Consider the following 23570-nt stretch of genomic DNA (forward strand, 5'->3'; position numbering starts at 1 on the left):
TCGGTCTCATGGTGTAATGGTTAGCACTCTGGACTCTGAATCCAGCGATCCGAGTTCAAATCTCGGTGAGACCTGCTTTTTTTTTTTTTTTTCGTCATTCTCCGTTTACACTGCCTTTTCAGAATGAGTTTCACATGTCTGCATCTGAAAATGCCCCGTTTTTATTTCGTGCTTTTCCTCTCCTTTTATTTTTTTCTTTCCTCCTTTTCACCTTTTTTTCTTTTTCTTTTTTTTTTGCAGTTGAGAAGCGGCTGTTGAAAAACACTTTTGGTTCATACCAATTACTGTAGCTAGTGTTTCCCTGCAGTTATCCATTAATCCTTTCTTTCTTTCTTTCTTTCTTTCTTTCTTTCTTTCTTTCTTTCTTTCTTTCTTTCTTTCTTTCTTTCTTTCTTTCTTTCTTTCTTTCTTTCTTTCTTTCTTTCTTTCTTTCTTTCTTTCTTTCTTTCTTTCTTTCTTTGCCCAAAGAGTCTTCTGTCGCCTACATTTCAAATTGTGTGCAATATTGTGAAATCGAGAAGCATACATATTACATCGCAGCACGAAAGACAAGCTCCTATTTCAATTGGAAGTTCTCATTGAAGACGTCGACAACTGAACTGCAGTGGACGAAAGAAAGGGAATCGATCGAGGCAGACACGTTGACGTGAAACCAAGTGATAGCGATACCAAGGGGAGTACAGCGGGCGTTAGTTGTAGCCGTTAATTAAAGTGTAGCTGTAAGGAGATAAAAGAAAATGAACGTGAAACAAAGGATAAAAACTAATTGTCACCGGTAACAAAGAATAAAAAAGTAATTGTCACCGGTAGGGACCAGACCCACAAATTTCGTGTTACGCGTAGTCAGCCTCTCAGGTTTTATGCCCTTGGGTACCATGCGAGTGTTCTTTGGTCTGCTCGCCAGCTCCCAAAGTTCACGTACTAAGCGATTTCATCGAACAAAAACGATGTTCTACGATCGTCCACATGGCCACGAGCTGTAGCTGGATAACACTCCCAGCGGGGAAGAGCCGCCACCGCATGGAAGCACACCACAGACGTAACGCGGAGTTGCTAACGCTTCGACTATATGGAAAGCTGCCAATAATGTCCAATACGCTTTCCTTTATTTCATCATCTTTTGGCTTCATATCTCTGTGTAAAACAAAAAAAAAAGCCCCAAGGTTTATTCCTCTTCTATAGTTAAGCATAAACGACTAACGTTTACGAAGTCAGTCACCACACACAAAAAGAGGGCAGTCGTTCTTTTTGTATGCCTGAGGTAAACAAAACATGACGTTCTAGGCTGTACCAGTCATTGTGTCCGTAGATAAGTATTTGAATCAGACTCTATTAAACACCACACACAGAGGTAAGCAATACCAAAGCGTAGGTAGTCACCGTATTTCACTGATTCATCAACGTACGCCTCAAAAAAAAAAAAAAAAAAAAAAAAAGAACAGGTCTCACCGAGATTTGAACTCGGATCGCTGGATTCAGAGTCCAGAGTGCTAACCATTACACCATGAGACCACACACTTCCGACGCCGGGAATCGAACCCGGGCCTTCTGGGTGAAAGCCAGATATCCTAGCCACTAGACCACGCCGGAGACGTTGTGCGAATAGAGAACGCTCGAACCAGTTCCTATTTTTAGCCTCCACGGGGCTTTTTCTGTGCATTGCCAATACCAGTTTCGTCGTGACAAAGAAAGAAAGAAAGAAAGAAAGAAAGAAAGAAAGAAAGAAAGAAAGAAAGAAAGAAAGAAAGAAAGAAAGAAAGAAAGAAAGAAAGAAAGAAAGAAAGAAAGAAAGAAAGAAAGAAAGAAAGAAAGAAAGAAAAGAGCAACAATGCACAGAAGAGCAGAAAAATGACGTTATGGGTTATTTTTAAACCACCAAACTGCGGTTTTCTTTCAGTTTTGTTGAACTGCTTCAGGCACATCGCACCGCTTACTTAAGAAAATCAGTTCTGCTGTCTTCCCTTCTGGAGCACAACCCATTCGATAACAAGAGAAACAATTCACAGCCCTTATTCCCTCTTCCCTTTCTCTCGCACCCTGCACGGAAAGGGAACTACTCTTGAGATATAATATGCTGACCGCGGACGTCAGTTTACGGCACACGTTGTCGCGTAAGAACGCAACAATACGATTATACAAAAGAGAACGGCCGGAAACTAATATTTGAAATTTATAATAGTAGTCAAACACGTTGGTTTTCAATCTACGCGGTCAAACCCACTTATAGCGCATTGACGAGTGCCATTCTCTACCAATGAGCTTTAAGAAATAAAGAGCGCTCATAACATGATGGAAACCACGGGTATAAGCTCAAGATCGTCGAGTGAGAGTTCGCAGCACCTTTTATAGAGAGCCGCGCCATGGGTAGCCGAACAAGTGCGGGTAGATTGGAAGCTCGAACCAAACATCCCCACGCTCATGATCTGAAAGGTGTTGGCCCAACAATGCGAGCGAAAAAGCGAATGGAATGGTTTCACGGAAAGTTCGCCTCCCAATGCGAAACTGAAGCTATAATACGCTCTCCTAATTTATTTCGCTCCCCAGCATAGACGGAAGAAAAAAAGATTAGGAGGGAGCGCCAACGTCCTGTGAAGCCTCGTTAGAACACATTGTTTTTACCCAATAAGGACTTATGTAGGCTCTAGTATAGACGCCATGAATATCTGTGAGGTCATTGGGGATTGATGCGGGAACCTCAAAGTGGCGTCGCAGCATGTACACTCTTTTCCAACATTTTCTCGCTTACCGCATTTCTGCTGGCGACAATAGCGGTGTGTCTGATATCCAGCATTAACAATCATTTACCAATCATCAGCCAATGCCAGCAAGAATTAGCGAACACTTAAATATATACTAAACAATTATATTAACCGGTGCTAAGCACTACTGATAGTGTGCATGTGCAAGTAATTACGGAAGCGCTCTGGTATATTGGATGTGAAAAATGAAAAACGATGAAGAGCGTAAAGAACAAAAACTCACAGTCTCTTATGCATCCGTCTCAGTCGACTCGTGGTTTTGCAATGCCTCCAGGATCAGAGGCATTGAAAGCTTTCTGCACTGCCTCCGGTACCGGCCCATCTTTGAACAAGCAATAATGTCACGTGACGCAATGTGACGTCACAGTGAAGTCATGAAGATGTCACAAATTTCGGCTATTTGTGAAGTCGTGATGACGTCATATGATGACGTCATCACGTGATGATGATTTTTTGCATCACTCGTGTTGACGCCGCCGGCGCGGGACGCTGCTAAATTTTCGCGTTTGATGAGGTATCTAAGGCTTTCGACTTGATAAGGTTGGCCAAATAACGAATCCACTATCCCGTTTCAATGCAATTGTAGCTCGTACCTCGTTGTTGACGAGCCTTTTCCAGCGCGTACCTCTGGTACTCGATGGCGATCAACACGACGACGGCCAGTATGATGGGGGCCACGCACATTCCAGCGCTCACATTGCAAGCCGTGTTCACCCTCAGGTTCCTGCACGAGCGTAGAACATAAAATCAGAATATTGCATTGTCCTTTATGAAAGGTGTGTAATCAATCAGTAGGCGTATGCACGTCAATCAATCAATCAATCAATCAATCAATCAATCAATCAATCAATCAATCAATCAATCAATCAATCAATCAATCAATCAATCAATCAATCAATCAATCAATCAATCAACGCCCTTTAAAAGGCCCCTCGCCAGGTCGAATCGGAATAGTTGGCTTTGCGTCTGTAGTTGTCAAGTGCTGCATAATATCGGGAGAGTTTCGTCACTAGAATTGACCAAAGTTCATTATTATAGAGTAGAAAGGAACAGACGCGAAAATTCGTTGTTTTCATGCTGCCAGGAGAAGAGCTTCACTGCCAACATGAAGTCTATATCTCCTATTGCCTCAACTGTAATGTCCGCAAGCGTTATCTCGTTCCATCCCATCTCATCAATTTCTTTCTTTCTTTCTTTCTTTCTTTCTTTCTTTCTTTCTTTCTTTCTTTCTTTCTTTCTTTCTTTCTTTCTTTCTTTCTTTCTTTCTTTCTTTCTTTCTTTCTTTCTTTCTTTCTTTCTTTCTTTCTTTCTTTTCTTTATGCACGAACGGTTTTCCGCGTTTTTAAAAATTTTTTAAGTGAGATTAAAGAAAAGAAAAGACCGATTAGATAACTGACGCTGACATAACATTCTTCGAGAAAATGTTCTTGAGCTTTTCTGGGATTTTTTTTGTTTGTCTTTCGAGGGACTTACGAAGCTATGCGAACGAAGGAAAGGCCGAATTTAGTTTTCTGAACTTCGAACTGAAACCACGCAGCACTGAATGATGTCAGTGAGAAGCGCGCGAATTCCACTGCCGTTGCTCTTAATAAGGACGTCCTTGTGCATAAAATGACACAGGCATTAACCGATTCGGGACATCTTGTGCTTCTGAAGGTAACATTCCAGTTTCAGTGCTAAAAAAAATTGCCACAGCAGCTTGAATGTCAGGCAGCTGAACCGACTGTTCCGCTACTTCGATGGAACAGTCTCGTATAACCCACACGCTTGGCCATGCGAGCCTAATATATACATATAGAGTGACGAAAGCACGAGCAACGCAAGCCTCGATTCTCGCAGTTCCCACTCGATTTAGTATATTGGCTGCTGGTGCACATTTGTGACGTCCCCTTCAGGGAAGCGAGCGCTCTTTTTATCCAGTTACTGTTGCCTCATGAGAGCAGTCATATGGGTGAACACCTTGAAGCTGCATTTCATTAGAAAAGAAATGATTTGTTTGATGGATGATCATTTTAGGCTGACTACGCAAGAGGAATGCGCAAGAGATACTCTCGAAAGATTTTCTACCTTTTTGCATCATTTGGCTCTAACCTAGTGAAGTTTACTGTTCATCTCCTGTGTGACGCCTCATCCTACAACTTTTCGAGGTCCTTCTTACGTCCGTTTTCCTTTTCTTTTCTTCCCCGAGGTTAAATTGAAACAAACGTACAGGCGTAATTAATAGGATGTGTGTAACTATCATGTGTTGTTTTCCTTTTTTTGTGGGGGGTGGGGGGTGATGGCATTTTGCTTTTTTTTATGCGCGTGTAAAAGCGTTTTCGCGCTGGCCGGATGCGCAAGCACGTCGACCAGTTAGGAAACTTCTACTAATAATGATTGTTGGGGTTTTAAGTGCCAAAACCACGATATGATATTGAGGGACGTCGTAGTGGGGAGCTCCGGAAATTTTGACCATCTGGTGTTCTTTAACGTGCACCTAAATCTAAGCCCACGGGCCTCTAGCATTTCGCCTCCATCGAAATGCGGCCGCTGCGGCCGGGATTCGATCCCGCGACCTTAGAGTCTGCAGTTGAGCATCATAACCACGAAACCCCAATGGCGGGGGACCAGTTAGGAAACGTTTTTACGAAAGGAAATAAGGGCAGATTATACAATGACTTTTCTCTAATACATACGCGTGGAGTCATATATGTCTTCCGAAGTATTTTTTTTATTATTATTACGCTTCATCTCTTTAAAGTTTTCAAGCACCGATAAAGCCGTACGGACGAAGTTTAGACAAGTAAATGTCGAGTTTTGTGGGAAGCTATGGGCTGTAACTAAGGCCTCCGAAACCTTGTACGCAATCGCTGAGCCCACGTCTATTCTTACGTCTATTAAACGGAGCAACTTGTATACGACTAACAGCATGGTCCCAAGGACCATGCTAATAGGTTGAATGCTACCCCAGTTGTAAGCTTTACAACGACCACTCTGAACGGCCGGTTGCCTTTGCAAATGGCAGCGACCAGTCGCAGTATACAGGTGTGTATATTCTGCAATAATCGAACATTAGCAGAAATTAAATTTAAAGTTTTTATATAGAATACTTCTAATCGGAACAAAAAATAAAGAAAGAACAGTAGAATATTTTTTCGGATTTTCGCATGCACGTGTAAAGTACTTCGCTCATGATGTCTTAAGCAGCGTCAACACTATAATCAATTCTCGAGACGTGCTGTCGCTTCCCTATGCGCCATTCTCACATCCATCATGTGATTCCTAGACAGTGCCTGTTGTCCCTGCTCTTTGAAAATGAAAATTCGCGCGAATGAATGCCTTCTGCATTCTCGCGATGCGTGTGCACCTGCGCCGTTAGAATTTTCCCAGCCGTTCGGCACGTGTATACAACACGTAGACTGATGACCCGGCACCTTATAAGGGATGTCCAGGCTTGACTTCAAACTTGCTCACCCACCACACCTTAGAGCGCATAACGAACATGCCCCCCCACCCCCCATCCCCCACCCCTACCTGCTTGTTTGAGCCACCACCGGCCTTTCGCGCCGCGAAGAGGTGGCCGGCGTGTTTCCTCTCTGCTTGAGCCGCAATCGTCGGCAGCTCTCATGGAGGAAAGAAAAAGAATGGAGGGAGCATTACGCCACACAGCCAGCCTTGGCAAGCCAACCTGTTTTAAAGCCAGCAGTGTCGGCCCGACACGTGACCTTTTGCGTTAAGATCGCGCAAGAAATGAGGTAAATTTGCCGAGACTTCGGGGTTTGGCGCCCGGTAGCCTTTAATCGAAGCGGGCTTGTTCGGCGCAGACCAGCCGGCTCACGAAGGAGGTTCAAAAACTAAAGAACGCCACCGGGAGTACTAAAAAAAAACCTACCGCACGCTCTGACGTTTCGATCACGTCTTGGGCCGACACAGTGGGCTTCAATCCCATTGCGCAACACTCCCTCTTTTCGTTTTCCTTCCTCCATAGCTGCCCTCGCACGCTTCCCCTAGAACGCCTGTAGAACATACGACGCGCGGGGCAGCGTTGACGATTTGGATTTTATGCAGAACATGACGGCGACGACAAAAATGTGCACAGGGTGTCTATACAATTGCTATCGCAATAATAGAAAGTTTTGTGAATTCTGCTTGAGAAGTGCAGTTTCTGCCCTTGAAGTGTTTTTAACTGAATTTTGATTCTTATATACGAGCGCGCGTGAATGAGAGATCATTTCTTGTAGGTGTGTATGTGGCCGAGTTCATCGCCGACTGAGTACGAGAGCAGGAGCGTAGCCAGAAATTTTTTTCGGGGGGGGGGGGGTTCATCCATACTTTATGTATGTTCATGCGTGCGTTTGTATGTGTGCGTGCCTATATACGCAAGCAAAACTGAAAAATTTCGGGGGGGGTTTGAACCCCCCCCCCCCTTGGCTACGCCCCTGTACGAGAGCATCGCCGCAACGCAGCGAAACGTGTGAAGCGGGCTGCTGCAACGAAACAGCGTTCACCACCGAAGTCATCGGCAACGCAAAAGGCAGAACGAGTGGTTGCGGATTGCGCACAGCGAGCTGCGGCGCTGCCTATTGAATAGCCCGCCAGACAGAGCCCATACCACGTGCCCAACATGAAGATGGCGCTAGGTATGGGCCATTTATATGGGTCATACCCCATATGGGTCGTATGGGTATGGGTTTTTCTTTGTCGACCAGAGGGCGCCACCGCATCGCAAAGAGCGCGATTGCTCCTCCCGCCAGCGCTTATCCGGCGCCTTTGTCGCTACATCTGAAGGGGAAAACAATCTGACGGAACTCGCTGCTCACGACACGTAATGTCAACTGCCATAACAAGCAGGAAGTTGATAAATCGCAGTAAAAAGTAGCGCGCATGTCGCACACCAAGTTTGCGAACCTCCCCAACAAGATTCTTCTTATGTCGGGGAAACCCTACATGCTTACCTCAAACATTGACGGCATCGCTGGTTCGGTAAACGGAGCAGTGGGAACTCTACGAACGGGAATCGCTGGGTGCCCGTGCTACGCACTTCATTAGATTTCACAGTAGTGGAGCGGTATTTAGCGCAGGATTTAGAACTACATCAATCGCTACACAATCATTTTTTGCTGCCACAGCCTTCTGATCAGGGCGGGTTCGCACAATGAACCCATTAATGATCTCGCGTTAATAAACACGTGCTGCATGTAGTGATCACTTGCCTGTCATATTCGGAACCCGAGCGGCCGCGCAGCGGCCGGTTGTTGGGCCGCGTGGCCCGGATGCTCACGACGCTGTTTCTGGCGTCTCCCATTCTTTTTCTTGATCACGTTCCAAAGCAATGGTGCTCACCCACTACGCGCAATAATGATGAGTTTTAAAATTATATCCTTATTTAACGGTAATTTAATCAAAGTAAACCTTATAATATTAGAGTACCCGCGCAAAGTTATTTAGTCATGAAAAGGCAATTCAGATATTTTAAGCTTGTTCAGATTGCTCAAGATGTTTTTGAAAAATTGGTTCGTCCTTGCCCGCATGAGAAAACAGCTCTTTTTGCCGATGCCCTAGGCAGGCAAAGCAGCAGTTCCAGTTGTCACGCAGCAAGACAGCTCAAAGCATGAATGCGTAGTTAGAATTGTGTATTAGGATATTACAGGATTGGGAAATTCATGCCCCTTTTGAACAAAGTACCTCGCCGGCTGCATCTTGACCCTAGTTTAAGTGCGCGCGCCCCACTGCCCAGGAGCGATCGATTAAAAAAGCTTTTCGTTTGGCCTGAAGACATCACTGAGCCGAATTGGAGAGCAGAATTGACCTGGCGATGCAATCCGAAATTAAATGTGACCCAGTTGTTCTCTTCAGGTAAGGACATCACACCTGACACGCAAATGCTGTTTCGCTGGCAGAAAGCGGTATCTCACAACAATACTGCACCCGAGCGATTAGAACTAAAGCGCGGACGGGAGTTCAAGTGTAAAAGAAGGGCAAAGAACTCACGAGCGTGGCCTCCGAGATCGTGCGGGGAGCGAGCGTCCCGCGATCTCGAAGGCGCTGCTATACTTCATGATTGGCCGGCTCATGCGTGGCACAGTTTCCGCTTCGCTATTCACCTCGCGTGATCATGAAGAGATACACTGTGGCGAAGTTCTGTCAAAACCTTGCAACTGTTATTTATAGCCGCAAAGGCCGGCACGATGTGAAAACCTCTTCGTCATTGTTATAGTAACCTCTAATTTAAATTAAATATTTTAATCCTAGAGATCCGATTGTGAACAAAGCTTTAAAAAATATGACACAATTATTAGAATATTTAAGTATACATTGTCTCAGGTAAGGTTACACGGGAAGGTAATATTTTTAGCTCGACGCCTACCACGCGTCGAACTGAAAAGGTGAGCGTACGTGTGATTAATTGGGGAGATCGTTACAGAAATGTTTCTAAGAAAAATGAACTTCGCCTTTCGCTCTCTCCCTTCCAGAACAAGCTTCAATGGCACAAGCATGACGCGAACGCGTTGGCCGTGGATCGCGTCGGTCGCGTTGGGGAAAACACGGTTACATTAAATTCGTGCAGTGTGATCACACGAGCAGCCCCGCTGTAACGTTCTTTATGCTTTCCTATAATTCACGGCGTCTTCTGCGTTATCATAAATTACTAATTCACTATAGTGGAGATAACGGCAATATTCAGAGTCTTATAAAAGATAGGATAGTTATACTTCTAGATTGTTCTATGTCCCTGTGCTTATCCAGTCCAACGGGCCCGCGACGCAGCAAGGAGACTTGGTCTTTCTGTTCCGACGTGGGAGCGGCCCGCAACGTGCTAGGGCGCGTTCCGAGGGACCGAAATAAAGTTTATTCATCCATCCATCCATCCATCCATCCATCCATCCATCCATCCATCCATCCATCCATCCATCCATCCATCCATCCATCCATCCATCCATCCATCCATCCATCCATCCATCCTGTGCATATGATCCACAGATTGTTGTATACCTCTGTATGAGTGTATGTTTTACGTATAAAGTTTGACACATATATGCACCTGCGTTCTTATGAGTGCTGTTTATACTGCTGATATTGTTATCGCGTTGGCGGTGCGAGAGCTTTGTCGAGCTGTCAAAGGAGCAGCTTTGTGTCTTACTCCTATTTTCTATACTTTCATCGCACAAATAAATAGCTGTTTGCCTATCATGTAATTTAGACGTAATTATACGCAATGATATATCTAATACCGGTGTCACACGGCGCACTGCCGATCGCGATTAAGCCCGGTCGGGATCAAATTTCTGAAATGGGATTGGCTTCCTTCTGCAGCTTGCGTAAAGGAACCAATCACGACTAAGAAATCTGATCCGGATTAGGCGCGATCGCGATCAAAAATGCCCGTGTGACACCGGTATAATACATGCTTTTTCCTTAACAATTATGGGAAGAGCAATGGATGCAATCATTGGAATGGTGCACGCGCGGGTCCTTCCAGTGTAGTAGTCTTTGCCTATAACCAGGGGGCTGCATTCCCGAAGCATGCAGTTCGATCGTAAGAACATAGGTTGACAGATGTCTCGACAACATGAGAAAGGCTTATACGCCATGATGTTTGGGCGGGGAGCACATATGTATCACCTTTCTGTCAAAAGTGGGTCTTAGACGTTCAAATTATTCAGCGTGGGGTTTCACCGTCATCGCTCCTGCCTAATTGACCGTGACTGTGTTTTAGTACTGAGAGCCCTTTGGGCCTTTTATGCCATAGAAATACGGACCCAATTCGGGTTTTTCTAACGTGCACTGCAATACAGGTGGTCTGACACATCGGTTGCTTTTTTTGCATGCACTGATCGGCTTCTCGGTGATCCATCGCAACCTAATGGAATCCAACAGCCATAAGAGGCCTCATTCACCGTAAGGAGCAGAACGCATTAACCTCGGTAAGGTTGACACGCACTGCAGCTTTCCGCACGCTGCACGGTACTATTGGCCTCGTAAGCTCGTTGATGGATGTGACGCTCCCAGCGCTGTAGATCGAGCGCATGTTCCGTGAAGAGAGCGGGCTGATCAAACATGGCTCCGTCATGAAGGCAGCCGGCGCGTATGAGCAAAGCCTCGCAAGACGACGGCCATGATCGGCATGCTGCTGGCCGCTTCGTGGGTCCTCTCGGGGCTCGCCCGTGGATCGCCGCTGGAGGACGCCTGCGGTCCGCAACCCAGTACGTTGGATTACTGGTAAACTAAGACGATAATGTCGTACAGACTCTCTGTGGGGCATAGGCTATGCAATCAGGCGCTATTCCGGTCATGTATGTTTGCCGAATAATAGCGTTCACAGGCTACGCGTGGTATTTCCAAAGAAAATAGATGGTTTAGTTTTGTTTAGTGTAGTGCAGTTAAACGTTCAGTAGCGATTTGAAGTGTTCGCAGTGCAGCGTAGTTTATTGTAGCATGGTTCGTTCTGAGGACACGGCAACACTCGACGAGTGGATGTACATTGGTGAGAGGCATTATAATCTTGTTAACTTGAAAATAAACGCAAGTCATGCTGCGCGAGAGTAGACAAGGACAAAGAAGAGACCGAAACAACACGAGCGCAAACCCACAACTGGTATATCAGAAAAAAGAACGAAACTTAAATACATCATCGCCACAAGCGCACCTGGTGGTAACTAAACACGTGGTCGTACTGAGACGCCGGGATCCGCTATCAAACTTACATTTATATGGTGAATTAGAAGCGGTCTCAAAAAGCCTTAGCGGCACGCGCAGCGCAAGGAGGCAAATTCTTTGTCTGATAACGAGGTAGAGGCCTGGCCGACACACTTATCACCCATGTTCGGTATCTTCACTTATCACCCGTGTTCTTCCGGTCTCTTCTTCGTCCTGGTATATTGTTGCGCAATGAATGATGAATCGCAGGGGCGTAGCCAAGGGGGGGGGGGGTTCACCCCTCCCCCGGAAATTTTCAATTTTTCTTGCGCATATATACACGCACACATACAAACGCACGCACGAACATACATAAAGTATGGTTGAACCCCCCCCCCCCCCCCCGAAAGAAATTTCTGGCTACGCCCCTGATGAATCGGTACCAACTAGAACAACTGTCAGTTCTATTGCTGTGCTGGTGGTTTCATCATGAAACAGGGCAAAAAACTCAGTGTTCCTTATGTATTCACCTAAGACGACTCGAAGGCGAAAGGCACCTTCTTTTTCTTCTCAGTCGATGTATTTGATTTGATGTATTTGACTTGATTTGATTTGATATTTATCTGCCTCGCCACACTACGAAAGCTTTCTGCACCTAACGTAGTTTTGCACTGCCTCCAAGATAGGAAACACCTCACCTGGGTTTGCACTGCCTCCGGGATCGGCGCACCTTACACCAAGCAATGATGAAATGTGATGACGTCACCATGTGGCGGCACAGCGACGTCACAAATATTGGTGAGCTGTGAAGTCATGATGACGTCACATGGTGGCGTCATCACGTGATGATGACTTTTTGCATCACTCGTGTTGACGCGGCCGCCACGAGACGCCGGTCAATTTTAGCGTTTGATGAGGCATCTATATGAGGCTTTCGCCTTAGAACACGGGCCACTGGACGTTCTTTAGACCAGGAAGTTCATTACTTGTAGGTGTGCAGTAATCTTTGGCGGGTGACTGCGGTTTACACGGAACGAACGACGGCGATAGCACCCTGCCCAAAATTAATTCGTCCGGCATGTCCTTATGGCATGATTGCCGCCACTGTTAGCTTGCCATCAGCTGCGACGTAATCAAACCTACATACCCTGTGCCGGCTGGGCCGCCAGGTGATAACTACGGTCAAGATTATAAATGTTCCTTCAATACACCGGTGCGAGTGCAAAAGAAAGATATATGGTATGTAAAAAATGAGTAATAATGAGAGGGAGAGCGGAATGGAAGTGGGCAAAACATTGATAAGTACTTCTTAAATCATGACTTGAGAAGTACACACACAGGCAAGCACGTCGCTACCAAAAGTTGTTTTTAAAACTCTTCTGGGGAGTTTGTAACCACGTGACCTGAAATTCCGTGGTGAGTATAATACTGTCATGACGTTTATATACTCAGTCACCTAGCAGCGGGAGCATAATGACCGCATATGCCGTCTTCACTCCCCTATGACGAGGTAAATGGTTCAGGCATGGGAGTTTTCAGGGCTCATAAGCTGATAAAACTCCCATCCCGGATAGTTTTTGCTTACAGTTCACTTATCTCATGACATGCTATATGGCTTCGAGTACGGATGATCGCGCCTTGTAAAGTTCTCTTTTCTTTTTTTTTTTATCTTCTATCGGCAGACAAGAAGGAAATGTTGTCAATGCTGACGGCAGCGGCAGATATGTTCGTCGACTGCTACGAAAACTACGACAAGTACGGGATTCCGTCCAAGTACCTGACAAAGGTATGACTGTATGGCGTTGCATGCTAATTTAAACACGTGTCAAGTATTCCCATTATTATAATCCACTGATAACTATAATCTGCTGATTCCATTGAGGCTCAGGTTTTATGGAAGGCAACTCGGCCTCTTCATTTTTTCCTGCCCTCCTTCGTTACTCCGACATATGCGGGGAAAGTAATGCTTACTAAAACTAACTACAGTTAGTTAGTTAGTTAGTTAGTTAGTTAGTTAGTTAGTTAGTTAGTTAGTTAGTTAGTTAGTTAGTTAGTTAGTTAGTTAGTTAGTTAGTTAGTTAGTTAGTTAGTTAGTTAGTTAGTTAGTTAGTTAGTTAGTTAGTTAGTTAGTTAGTTAGTTAGTTAGTTATACATACTGTCGGAAGAAATATGACCCAAGCTGGAGTGAGCAAAGTAAAAATTAGCGCACTCAATAACACTTTGATAACACCTCGTACAAACAGAAGGAAAACAAAATAGATACAAATTAGAGAGGATATGCCTCTTCATATTGTGCAAAGGCATTGTCATGGTCGTTTTAAAAACAATGTCTCTACAATAATAAGAAATATAACGTTATGAAAGCAATGGTCCTTCATACTAATTTACAAATACTTACAATTAGCGGGGATGTATTGTATCTCAATGCTTCATCAACAAGACCAAGTTGCCACCTAATTAGGCGGCTAAAAACTGAACAGTCGCATGTATTTATCTCACAATCTAAACGCTACTCTCACAGCGTATGTACATTCAAGTACGTATACATATAGTAGGGCCATTTTTCGAAATTAGCTGTGCCCGCCGAATTATATTTTAAGGCGCTAAGCATTGCGTTGCAAAGCACGCGGGCGCCGTTTCGTTTCCCGGCCACAGAGTCCGCTTTTCAATGCGGCGAAATACAAACACACAAGAAAGATTAATAATAATAACAATACAATGAGTAAACCGCGGCGTGTACTTAGATTTAGGTGCACGCTAAAAAAAGAAAACGAAGGCGGTCAAAATTAACCAGGAATCATCACAACAGCGTTCCTTATGGTCATATATCTTGGTTTTGGCACGTAAGACCGCTGAATTTATTGTTTAAAAAAAAAGAGGTCTCACCGAGATTTGAACTCGGATCGCTGGATTCAGAGTCCAGAGTGCTAACCGTTACACCATGAGACCGAACGTTCCGACGCCGGGAATCGAACCCGGGCCTCCTGGGTGAAAGCCAGGTATCCTAGCCACTAGACCACGCCGGAGACGGGGAAGAGCGATTTCAAACCGCTTGTTAAGCTGTCGCTGTGTCCGCTGGCGAAATCGATCCATATCTAGCTTCATATCGAGAAATAGAGGAAATTGCGAATTATGCATGCACAGAGGAGCGCGTTATTCAATCTAAAGGAACAGTGCAATGTTTTTGTTTTGTTTTGTTTTGTTTTTCGCTCGTTTTCGTATCGGTTTTATTCAAGTCGACGTTTCAATTACCACAATGACAGCATTTAACAAGAAAAATCGCTCTTCCTTTTCTTACGTTGCTACATGACCTAGCAAAAGGACATGGTCTTTGTTGATGATGATCGTGAAGACGACGACGATATCCTCCATCAGTGGCTTCCACCCACCCAGAAAGATTGGCCAAAAAACGTATAAGTTAAAAGAAGTGGTTACATGTGAATCGTATCACTACTGACAAATTTTTCTACACTTAAAATAAATTTAAAATCGCAATTTACGAATTTAGTAACGAAATCGTCCCTATTCAATTAAAAAATTTTCGTGAGCGCTGCTGACATACCTCGACAATGACCTACCAAGGAGGCTCCGAAGTGCAATATTTGAAATATAGAGGTCCAATACAATTCCATTTAACGATTCTTTTTAGGATGTCTTTCCTGAGAAGGGACCGCGTGACAGAAAATATTGTTCTGTTGATCCATCCACACCAAAAATTGTACACAGAGGGGAGGGAGCCAGACCAGCTCTAAGCATATAAAAGTTTAATTTAGCAATAATAGTATCAACTGTTGTTGTTTATATACCCCGAAAATTGATGCATACAGAGTTCACAGGATGAAGCTAATTCAACGTGAACACTTAGTAATGAGACACTATCCCTGTAAAGCACTCTTTACTTTACACTTTATCTTTATGAATTTTTTGCTCCCCCTCCTCCCTCTTTCTTTTTCTTTTTGTTCATGACCTCTTTCCTGTAACGGGTTGAACTGTATCGTGCAAACGGAAGGAGGAGGAGGAACATCATTACAGCATGATGATAACAATGATGATGCTGATAAGAACACCGGTACCTTCCCACTCAAGGGAATTGGCCAAGAATTGGCGGAATTGGCTTGGTACTAGAAATCTTCATTTATTCCAGAACTCTTGAAGTCAGAATAAATAGTTATTGTTAATTATATTGTTATTTTTATTCAGCCGTTTTGATTAATTACTTCGAAGACAAAACAAAAACTAACATTGTGAGAGCAGACGATGCGCTAAAAATTGTGGTCGACGGACCTTGCACGAGTGATCGGAGAAGGGTAGAAGCAGTTTATTAAGTTTTAAAAAAAGAAAATCCCAAGTAAAACTAGGTGAACTTCCTACTAGAATTTCAGGGGTATAATGAGGCATTGATGTAATATGCCCTGTTGCAGCGTTCTTTCTTTATTTTAGTCCTTGAGTGTCGTCTCCCGTTTCTGCAACTTTGTGTATCGTGACAAGTATTGCCATCACCGTAACGTTGCATGTCCGCTGACGAATCGGCCGGCCGCTCCCTGAGGGCTCGGAGTTGGGTTTCGTGTTTTCTTTTTGTTTGTTTTTTTTGTTTTTGTTTAACATCGAAGCTGTTCTTGGTCGAGCCTTTCATGTCCAGGATCCGCGGTAACGCTTGTGGGCTTCATAAACGGGCATGCGCCACAGACATTGGGTAAATCCCACTACTTACCACTCGTTCACTAAAAATGAAGGCAACAGTTAGCCCAACAAACGGTTATGTGCCACAGAAATCTGTGCGGCCTATCAGAAAAATTTCGTCACCATAAACGCGTATGTGCCACAGAAATTGGGTAAATCCCACTACACGCGACTTCCACTAAAAAGGAAGAAGGCAACAGTTAGCCCAACAAAGGGTGCGCGCTGCCATAGTCACACTACTGTCACGTGATACTTTGTTATAAAAGGTGGTGGCTGTACTACCACCTCAAAGCTTAACAAAGAGTGTTTAATACAAAGCAGTGAAACAACATATCGGAGGAAGGCTTCTTTGTAAACCGGTGTATAAGAGTGGTATGGTCAAGATGAAATGAGAGTATGCTACCACCTCAAAGCTTAACAAAGAGTGTTTAATAAAGAGCAGTAATGCAACATATCCGAAAGACTTGAAAAACATATAAGTGCGTTAGCCTGACAAAGGGAAGGTCGCCAGCCTCGCTGTTTCATCGGTGTCCGCGAAGCGGAGCTGGTTCAATTTGTGTGTATATATATATATGTATATATATATGCTCCGTCATTCTCGAAGGGAGATGCGAGTGACGTGCTTGTGGCTTAAACAAAATATGTCAAAAAGAAAGAAGACATCTTGCAATGTATGGCAGTCCGAGTAACAACTTGCTTAAAAGATCAACGAAGCCGTTCAGTAGTTCTCCGACCCTATAGAAATTCTAACCTGGCCTTATTTTTTTTTTCTCACCATCTTTCTGTTTGAGCAGAGTGTGTTGAACTTCCCTGGCGTTCACAGGTACTGCCGACCATCTGCAGCGAATACGACGGCTGCCTGTCGTCCGCGAAGCAGGGTGATGGCGACCAGAACGAAAAGATTGTCCAGTGTATTGTTGAGAAGATCAAGGCCCAGCTGGTGAGGCGGTTTAATTTCTGCGAGTACATATCTATCTATCTATCTATCTATCTATCTATCTATCTATCTATCTATCTATCTATCTATCTATCTATCTATCTATCTATCTATCTATCTATCTATCTATCTATCTATCTATCTATCTATCTATCTATCTATCTATCTATCTATCTATCTATCTATCTATCTATCTATCTATCTATCTATCTATCTATCTATCTATCTATCTATCTATCTATCTAATCTCGGGCTACTCCCAAGTTCAGAAAGAGAAATGCCTAAACGTGAATAAACCTTGATTTCTTTCTTCCTACAAATGTTTCGACAGGTAACATGCAAACAATTAACGCAAAACGCAAACGGGCAATGCCAATACACTCGGTTGTACGCAACGCTGTTATAACTGTACTAAAATGAAGCGTTCTTTGTGAACATATCCGTGGTTTTGCTGACCGTGCTGCTGCTGCTGTTTCTGGCAGCTGCTGGCTAACCGATTAGATCCCACTTAAGACCTTTCAAAAGATGCAGGAGATCCGACGCGATTGTACCCGACTTCCGTTACCCATTTCCAGTCTGCCTAGTGGTTTCCGGGTTTCCGGGTAAGCATTTCCGATCTTACGTTCACTTCCGGTTTCATTCCTTTTACGGTTTTAGCCTAGCTGTAAGGAGGGCCTCTAAGATAAATTCTGTCAGAAAATATCGTTGACATCGCGGACAACGTAGCCTGTTGCAGAAATGGATGGATGAGGCCTGTGGAATACACATCGCGTCATGGGCATCTGAGCACTCCATGGGTGAAAGACGAAGATTAATTATACAAACTAGCTTCGCAACGCGTGAATTCCCACAGGACGCGTTGGATCTGCTGCACATTTTTTTGCTCCCCACGTCCTCTCTCTCTCTCTCTCTCTCTCCATCTGGCAGAGTCTTTTCTTTTCCTAATCATCTTACTATTGCCCACTAGCCTGCAAACAGCTACACACACGCCGCAGACTTTTCTTTATGAGTATCTTTCGCTACTAGTTTAACGCGTTCCATTTCTCAGCTTCGAAAAGTTTTGAGCCTTTGTGAGCTTGGTGATGATCATTTTTCGTGGGTGGTATTGCAGTTGTCATGAGCGGATGCCTGAACAAATAAATACCTGCCTGTTTATTATCAACTGGACCCGCCTCGGTGGACTCGCGATTGCTCGGTGCTCGATTACTGGCCCGCAGGTCGAGGTATCGAATCCCGACCGCATTTTCGACCGAGGCGAAAATGCTTGAGGCCCGTGTAATTAGATTTGGGTGCGCGTTAGAGAACCCCACGTGATCGAAATTTCCTGAGCCCTTCACTGCGGCGTCTCTCATAATCACATCGTGGTTTGAGAACTTGTTCACAAGCGAACATTTTACCCTATTTAACCTTGACATCTATTGCGTGCCGCGTGTTACTTACGTATTTTGCGTGTTTTTTGATGCTTCTAACCATCTGTCTTTCTTACTTGCAAGTCCGGAATGGAAGACCTACCAAAGCCCGCTGACGAAGTCAGCGAAAAACTGTTCGTAAGTGCGTCACACATGGTCGATGTGCCTACAGGGCCCTTAAGGATCCCCAGATATTTACACGTGTTCTGTGTACATTTGCTGTTTAAATACACGCAGCATATAGCTGTTGCCACCGGCACTGAAAGCGAGGGCAAGACATCATGAGTATAAATACCGCTCACCTGTGCATAAGCGGTATATGTTCAGTGTTGCTGCGTTGTGTATGATTGTGCGTGTGGATGTCAAATTTATACAGGGTGTTTCAAGAAATGTGTCCGACCTTCTCAAAAAATCAGGAAAATGCGATATTTGACTGCTGCCTTCAGAATTGCTCTTCTGTAGTGAGATGGATTTAAAGATGGTTAAAGAAATTATTTGGGACTGTAGTTAAAAAAGTTAAATTAAATAACTTTTTAATTAGTGGAGTTAGGTGGTTGTGTCAAATGGGAGAATTGAAGTTCTTCATGCCAGAAACCCAACCCAACTTTGAGATTTCGAAAAAGTGACATCTAGTAATAATTACGAAGTAATGAAATTCAACCAAATTCAGTGGCGAAACCTAAACAGAAACATGGAAGAACGCAACTGCCATATTCTTCTGAGACATCCAAAATGAGTGAATGACTTTTTCTGTAGCGCTAGACATCTTAAGATGGTTAGAGACATGACTTGAGACAGTAATTAAGAAATTTAAATTAATTAACTTTTTAATTAGTGGAGTTAGGTGACTGTGCCAAATTGGGGAATTGAAGTTCTTTGTGCCAGAAACCCATCCCAACATTTAGATTTCGAAAAAGCGGCCTCTAGTAATAATTACGAAGTAATGAAATTCAACCGAATTCGATGACTTTCGCTGTTGAAAGCCGTTGCATTTCGTTGAATTTCATTACGCCACAACATTTACTAGAGGACGCTTTTTCGAAATCTCAAAGCTCGGATTGGTTCCTCGCATGAAGAACTTCAATTCTCCCATTTGACACAATCACCTAACTCCACTAATTAAAAAGTTAATTAATGTAACTTCCTTAATTACTGTCCGAAATGATGTCCTTAACTACCTTAAGATTCCTGCCGCTAGAGAAAAAGCAATTCTGAAAGCCCCGAGCAAATATCGCATTTTCCTGATTTTTTTCAGAAGGTTGGACACATTTCTTGAAACACCCTGTATATGTGATGTAAGCGTCAGACATTCACAGTCAGCATGTTCACTGTTAGATTGCAGAAAACGTACGTCGGTTTTCTTTCTTTTCTTTTTGTCTTTCTTTTTTTTTTGTCCACATTGGTCCTAGCAGCAAGAGTGATTCTCATCTTGGAGGGAGTTCTTTCACTCTAGCCCAACCAGCATGATAAAACTCTGTGAGGGAGTAGCATAGCTCATGCAGAGGACGTATACGTACTCCAATTCAGAAGCGTGATTTTACTCTGGCGAGGGAGCTTGTTCATTCTCGTTCAGACAGAGTGTCAGAACTCTGTCGAGAGAGTGTGGCTACCCTGTGCAGCAGAGAGCTCCCAGCACTCCCGAAAAGGGAGTGAAATATGTCTCCACGCCAGGAAGGGGCGACGCATGGCTTGCACCAGACAAAAAGGCCTGCCGTCATAGCCACGGCGGTTTCCGGCGCTCGAGCCGCGCGGGGCCGGCACACGCGCTAGCTGAGGAACGAGATGCCAAAGGGGAGGGCGCTCTCGATTTCCACAACACTACCGTATTTACACTCACGATACCTGCACTGGTTATTGCTCGCAACCGCTGGCTGGTATTGGTTGGTATACTGGTTATCAAGGCAATCAGTTAACTAGAGGTAAACAATGGCGATAACAAGGCATTTCTCTCGCATTAACCGTTAAACTGCCACACCATTTTTAGACACACACACGCGCTTTGAATTGAATTTAATTCATGAGGCTTTAATATGGCAACTATATGCTATTAAACTGACGCAGATAAAAAAAGTGGGAATCGGTTTCATGCGAAGCAATGAGCGAGTATAGTTGTCTATGCTGCCTTTTTTGGCTCTGATCCAGGCGTTAGTAGGTGGGCCGACATGTTTTTGTAAGCGCATAGTAGTTATGTGCACATCGTGACTTTATCTGGCACGTCGACTACACTGGCGTTTAAAGGGTAACTTATTTATTGGCATAACGTCAGCGCTCACTTTAGAGCACAGACGTCAGTTTTATCGAAACGAAGCGCACTTTACGGCGCAATGATGTGAATATCATACGTAACTTTCGTTAGCACGTTCCTCATGGGTCGAGCGACGTTTGAATATAGCTTGCTTAATCATAGGAATACAAATGTAATGTTTATTAGACTTTTATAAAAGAGGAGGCAAAACTGGAACCACAACTGACGTTAACCCGGCATGACGCCTGTATCAACGGAGCACATATGTAATCTTTATTGCTTTGTTACGAAATTAGATAGCCAGAACGGCAACCACAATTGACATAGCACCGACATTACGCCTACACAGGGTCTTTTTCTGAAGCAGTTTCAAGTCGTGGCGTGGCTCTGTGGTAGAACATCTGACTGCCACGCAGAATGCTTGGGTTCGATTCCTGCTGGGATCCTGATTTTTAGTCTTTACCTTTGTCGGGTCAGCGCTGCCGATGTCGGTCTTTCTTTACGCTCTCGCATTTAAATTACCAATGTCTGTTCTCGCCGTTCCTGGGCAGACAAACTCTTAATCACCTGTGGCGCATACCTGCTTACCGTAGCCCGTGGTATACGGGTATGTGCCACACGTGTCTGGAGGAAAGGATTTGACGACGTACGCGACTACATTTTCACGTTATTCATGTCATGACCAGAGAGTCATTTTTGTCAAACCCTACCCTCCCATGCCAATTTTGGTATCCAAGCTTAGGAGGCGATCACGAGAGCACCCAGACGTAGGCGGCTAGATAGATAGATAGATACGCTCAAAGTGGCTTGGGTTCGCTAAGAAATGCTTCGCATTAAAAAAAAAACGATGATTTTATTTTTTTTCATGCTCGTTGCAGGGCTGCAGCTTTCGGAGACCCACGGTGCCGGTTGCGAATCGTAAAAACTTCTTCGTGTGTATCCACTGGTACCAGATCGCAGTGTCCATCGAATAGGTGGCAACGCGCATTGAAGACCCGTTTTACTTTCTACCTGTACTGCACGTATTCGGAGAAAAATAAAACCTCTTTTACCTATGTAAACAATGCGCCGTTTACGATGTTGTCCATTCATATACACCCGGACGCCTTTACAACGAGATTGCAAACGCTCGAATTAAGGTGTGTCAGATTAACGACGAAGTGATCTGTATAAAGAAGTATTCTGAAGGCCCTGAGAACTTCGTTATAAAGGTGTTTTGACTGTTTAGAGCCTTTATCAGCTGATACATACCTATCAGAGAAGTGCCCGCGCCATGTTCTTGAGGTTGGACTGTGCACAAAAGTGAAATGGCCACGCATACGGTCTACGAAACGTTCAAGTTCTAACAGTACGGAGCAGAATGTTCAAAGGAGAGCGTTTTTATTGTTCCGTTTCAGCGAAAAGTGTTCAATCTCGGTAAATAACTGGCAATTCAAAGCGGCTTGAAAAGGTTTATGTTCGTTTGCGCAACTGTTGCGAAATAGCGGGAAAATAGCGCAGGTTTATTCCCTATAAAATTTCGACGGTGGCTTCTCAAGGTAAGACAATAAAAGCCGGCACCCGACATAGGCATCAACCCCTCCTTAAGTACACCTATTAAAAAAAAAGGCAATAAAAGGTATGTGCGTTGTGCTCCATATGATGGAATTAGTTACAAAAATTAGATTGTAGCACGCCTCGAAAGTAATGCGATTTGTTGTTACATATCCCATCATGTCGAAGCTTCACTCGTGGGAAATGCCTCTAGGTTAGCGTAAGATTGTTATTAGGATTTGAATGAAACATTTCAAACTCGGATTCTCAAATCGAGCACATATATTCTTCCAGCGAGCAAAGGCACTCTAGAGGACCGTTTTTATTTATGACTTATAGTTATGCTGTTATAGTGATGACATCATAGTCGGGCTCTAACGATATGACACTCGCAGGACAGGGCAAAATTTGACTGGTATGTCAAATTTGCCAGTTTTTCAAAGCTGCAATAGGACGGCTTTTCCAGGGGCTTGCTGTAAATTATCAACATGCATCATATAACTAGGCTAGCGCTATATTTACGAAGCAGAAAGTCCAAACTGAACACTACATTACGATGTCACACACAAGCACAAGATGTTCAAGGAGATGCCGGTAAAGGTAATCAACAAAAAAAAAAAGTATGGCAGCTTTGCACTAGTGGAGCCAAGCCTGAAGGAATAGCGGAGGAGGGCGGCCTTCCTGGTTTCTCCTTTTCTATTTCTTTCTTCTTCTCTTTCTTTGTGCTTCTTATACTTCTTTTTGTATCTGTTTCCTTCTATTTTTTCTTTCTCTATTTCTTTATTTTTCTCGCTCTTTTTGTCTTTCTCTCTCTTTCTTCCCTTTCTTCGTCTCTCTCTCTATTTATCGCTTCCTCTTTCTTTCTATCTGTTTCTCTCTCTCTCTCTACGTCCTTCTCTGTCGTTTTATCTTTTTATATCTTTATTCTCTTTATTTCTGTGTATTTCTTTCTTTCTATCGCTTTATTTATCTGTCTTTCTTTCTCTCTTTCTTTCACTATATTTTCTCTTTCTATCTCTTTCTGTCTCTCTCTTTCACGTGTTCGTTTAACGCTCGCGCCTGCTGGACTCGGTAGTAGGGCTTGCCCAACTCCTGTGGCGCATACCCGCCCGAGGTTTTTTGTTCGCGTTGGACAGTTTACGTCCGGCTTAAATAGATCCGCTGTTAAAAAGAAAGAAATGTCGTGGTTGAACGCAGTTAAACCAATCCGGCGGCGGTGTCCTGCTCGTCGGCGCCCCCGTGCGGCAAGCAGCGGCACGCTGTTGCCGGCGCGGCAGCCACGAGGCGCGCGCGCCCACCGGGTCGTGGCTCTCGCCAATCAACGGAGGTGGGTGCGCAGGAGAGGAGAACAAACTGATACTGCGCATGTCCGTTGCTATGACGACGCACGT

The 23570-nt window shown here is 44.2% G+C and overlaps 2 protein-coding genes and 5 non-coding genes across 7 annotated transcripts in view; 2 read left to right on the forward strand and 5 right to left on the reverse strand.

Moving 5' to 3' along the window:
- Window positions 1-8043, reverse strand: part of LOC119390048 (uncharacterized) — a 68947-nt gene extending 60904 nt beyond the window's left edge. Inside the window, exons 1-2 of the mRNA XM_049415199.1 lie at window positions 7952-8043; window positions 3353-3483 (exon numbers count right to left, since the gene is read on the reverse strand). Of these exons, the coding sequence (XP_049271156.1) occupies window positions 3353-3483; window positions 7952-8043 (223 nt within the window). The remainder of the gene's footprint in view (window positions 1-3352; window positions 3484-7951) is intronic.
- On the forward strand, window positions 3-74 carry Trnaq-cug (transfer RNA glutamine (anticodon CUG)). Its single transcript has one exon. It is a non-coding gene; the product is annotated as a tRNA-Gln (tRNA).
- On the reverse strand, window positions 1441-1512 carry Trnaq-cug (transfer RNA glutamine (anticodon CUG)). Its single transcript has one exon. It is a non-coding gene; the product is annotated as a tRNA-Gln (tRNA).
- Trnae-uuc (transfer RNA glutamic acid (anticodon UUC)) lies at window positions 1519-1590 on the reverse strand. The gene has a single exon. It is a non-coding gene; the product is annotated as a tRNA-Glu (tRNA).
- Window positions 8044-10819: 2776 nt separating the features above from the next.
- On the forward strand, window positions 10820-21649 carry LOC119388779 (uncharacterized). Its single transcript, XM_037656192.2, has 5 exons — window positions 10820-10942; window positions 13058-13161; window positions 16879-16995; window positions 18486-18539; window positions 21525-21649. The coding sequence occupies exons 1-5, from the start codon at window positions 10855-10857 to the stop codon at window positions 21618-21620; spliced, it is 459 nt and encodes a 152-aa protein (XP_037512120.1). The 5' UTR covers window positions 10820-10854; the 3' UTR covers window positions 21621-21649.
- Window positions 14253-14324, reverse strand: Trnaq-cug (transfer RNA glutamine (anticodon CUG)). The gene has a single exon. It is a non-coding gene; the product is annotated as a tRNA-Gln (tRNA).
- On the reverse strand, window positions 14330-14401 carry Trnae-uuc (transfer RNA glutamic acid (anticodon UUC)). Its single transcript has one exon. It is a non-coding gene; the product is annotated as a tRNA-Glu (tRNA).
- Window positions 21650-23570: the final 1921 nt, after the last annotated feature.

This window comes from Rhipicephalus sanguineus, chromosome 4, assembly GCF_013339695.2.
Source record: "Rhipicephalus sanguineus isolate Rsan-2018 chromosome 4, BIME_Rsan_1.4, whole genome shotgun sequence".
Taxonomy (NCBI): Eukaryota; Metazoa; Arthropoda; class Arachnida; order Ixodida; family Ixodidae; genus Rhipicephalus; species Rhipicephalus sanguineus.

Excerpts from the sequence above, each read along its gene's own strand:
- LOC119388779 (XM_037656192.2), top strand. The coding sequence starts at position 10,855 with ATGATCGGCATGCTGCTGGCCGCTTCGTGGGTCCTCTCGGGGCTCGCC. Across the intron at positions 10,943-13,057 it reads CGCCTGCGGTCCGCAACCCA|ACAAGAAGGAAATGTTGTCA; the intron begins GTACGTTGGATT and ends TTCTATCGGCAG. Across the intron at positions 18,540-21,524 it reads AAGTCAGCGAAAAACTGTTC|GGCTGCAGCTTTCGGAGACC; the intron begins GTAAGTGCGTCA and ends TGCTCGTTGCAG.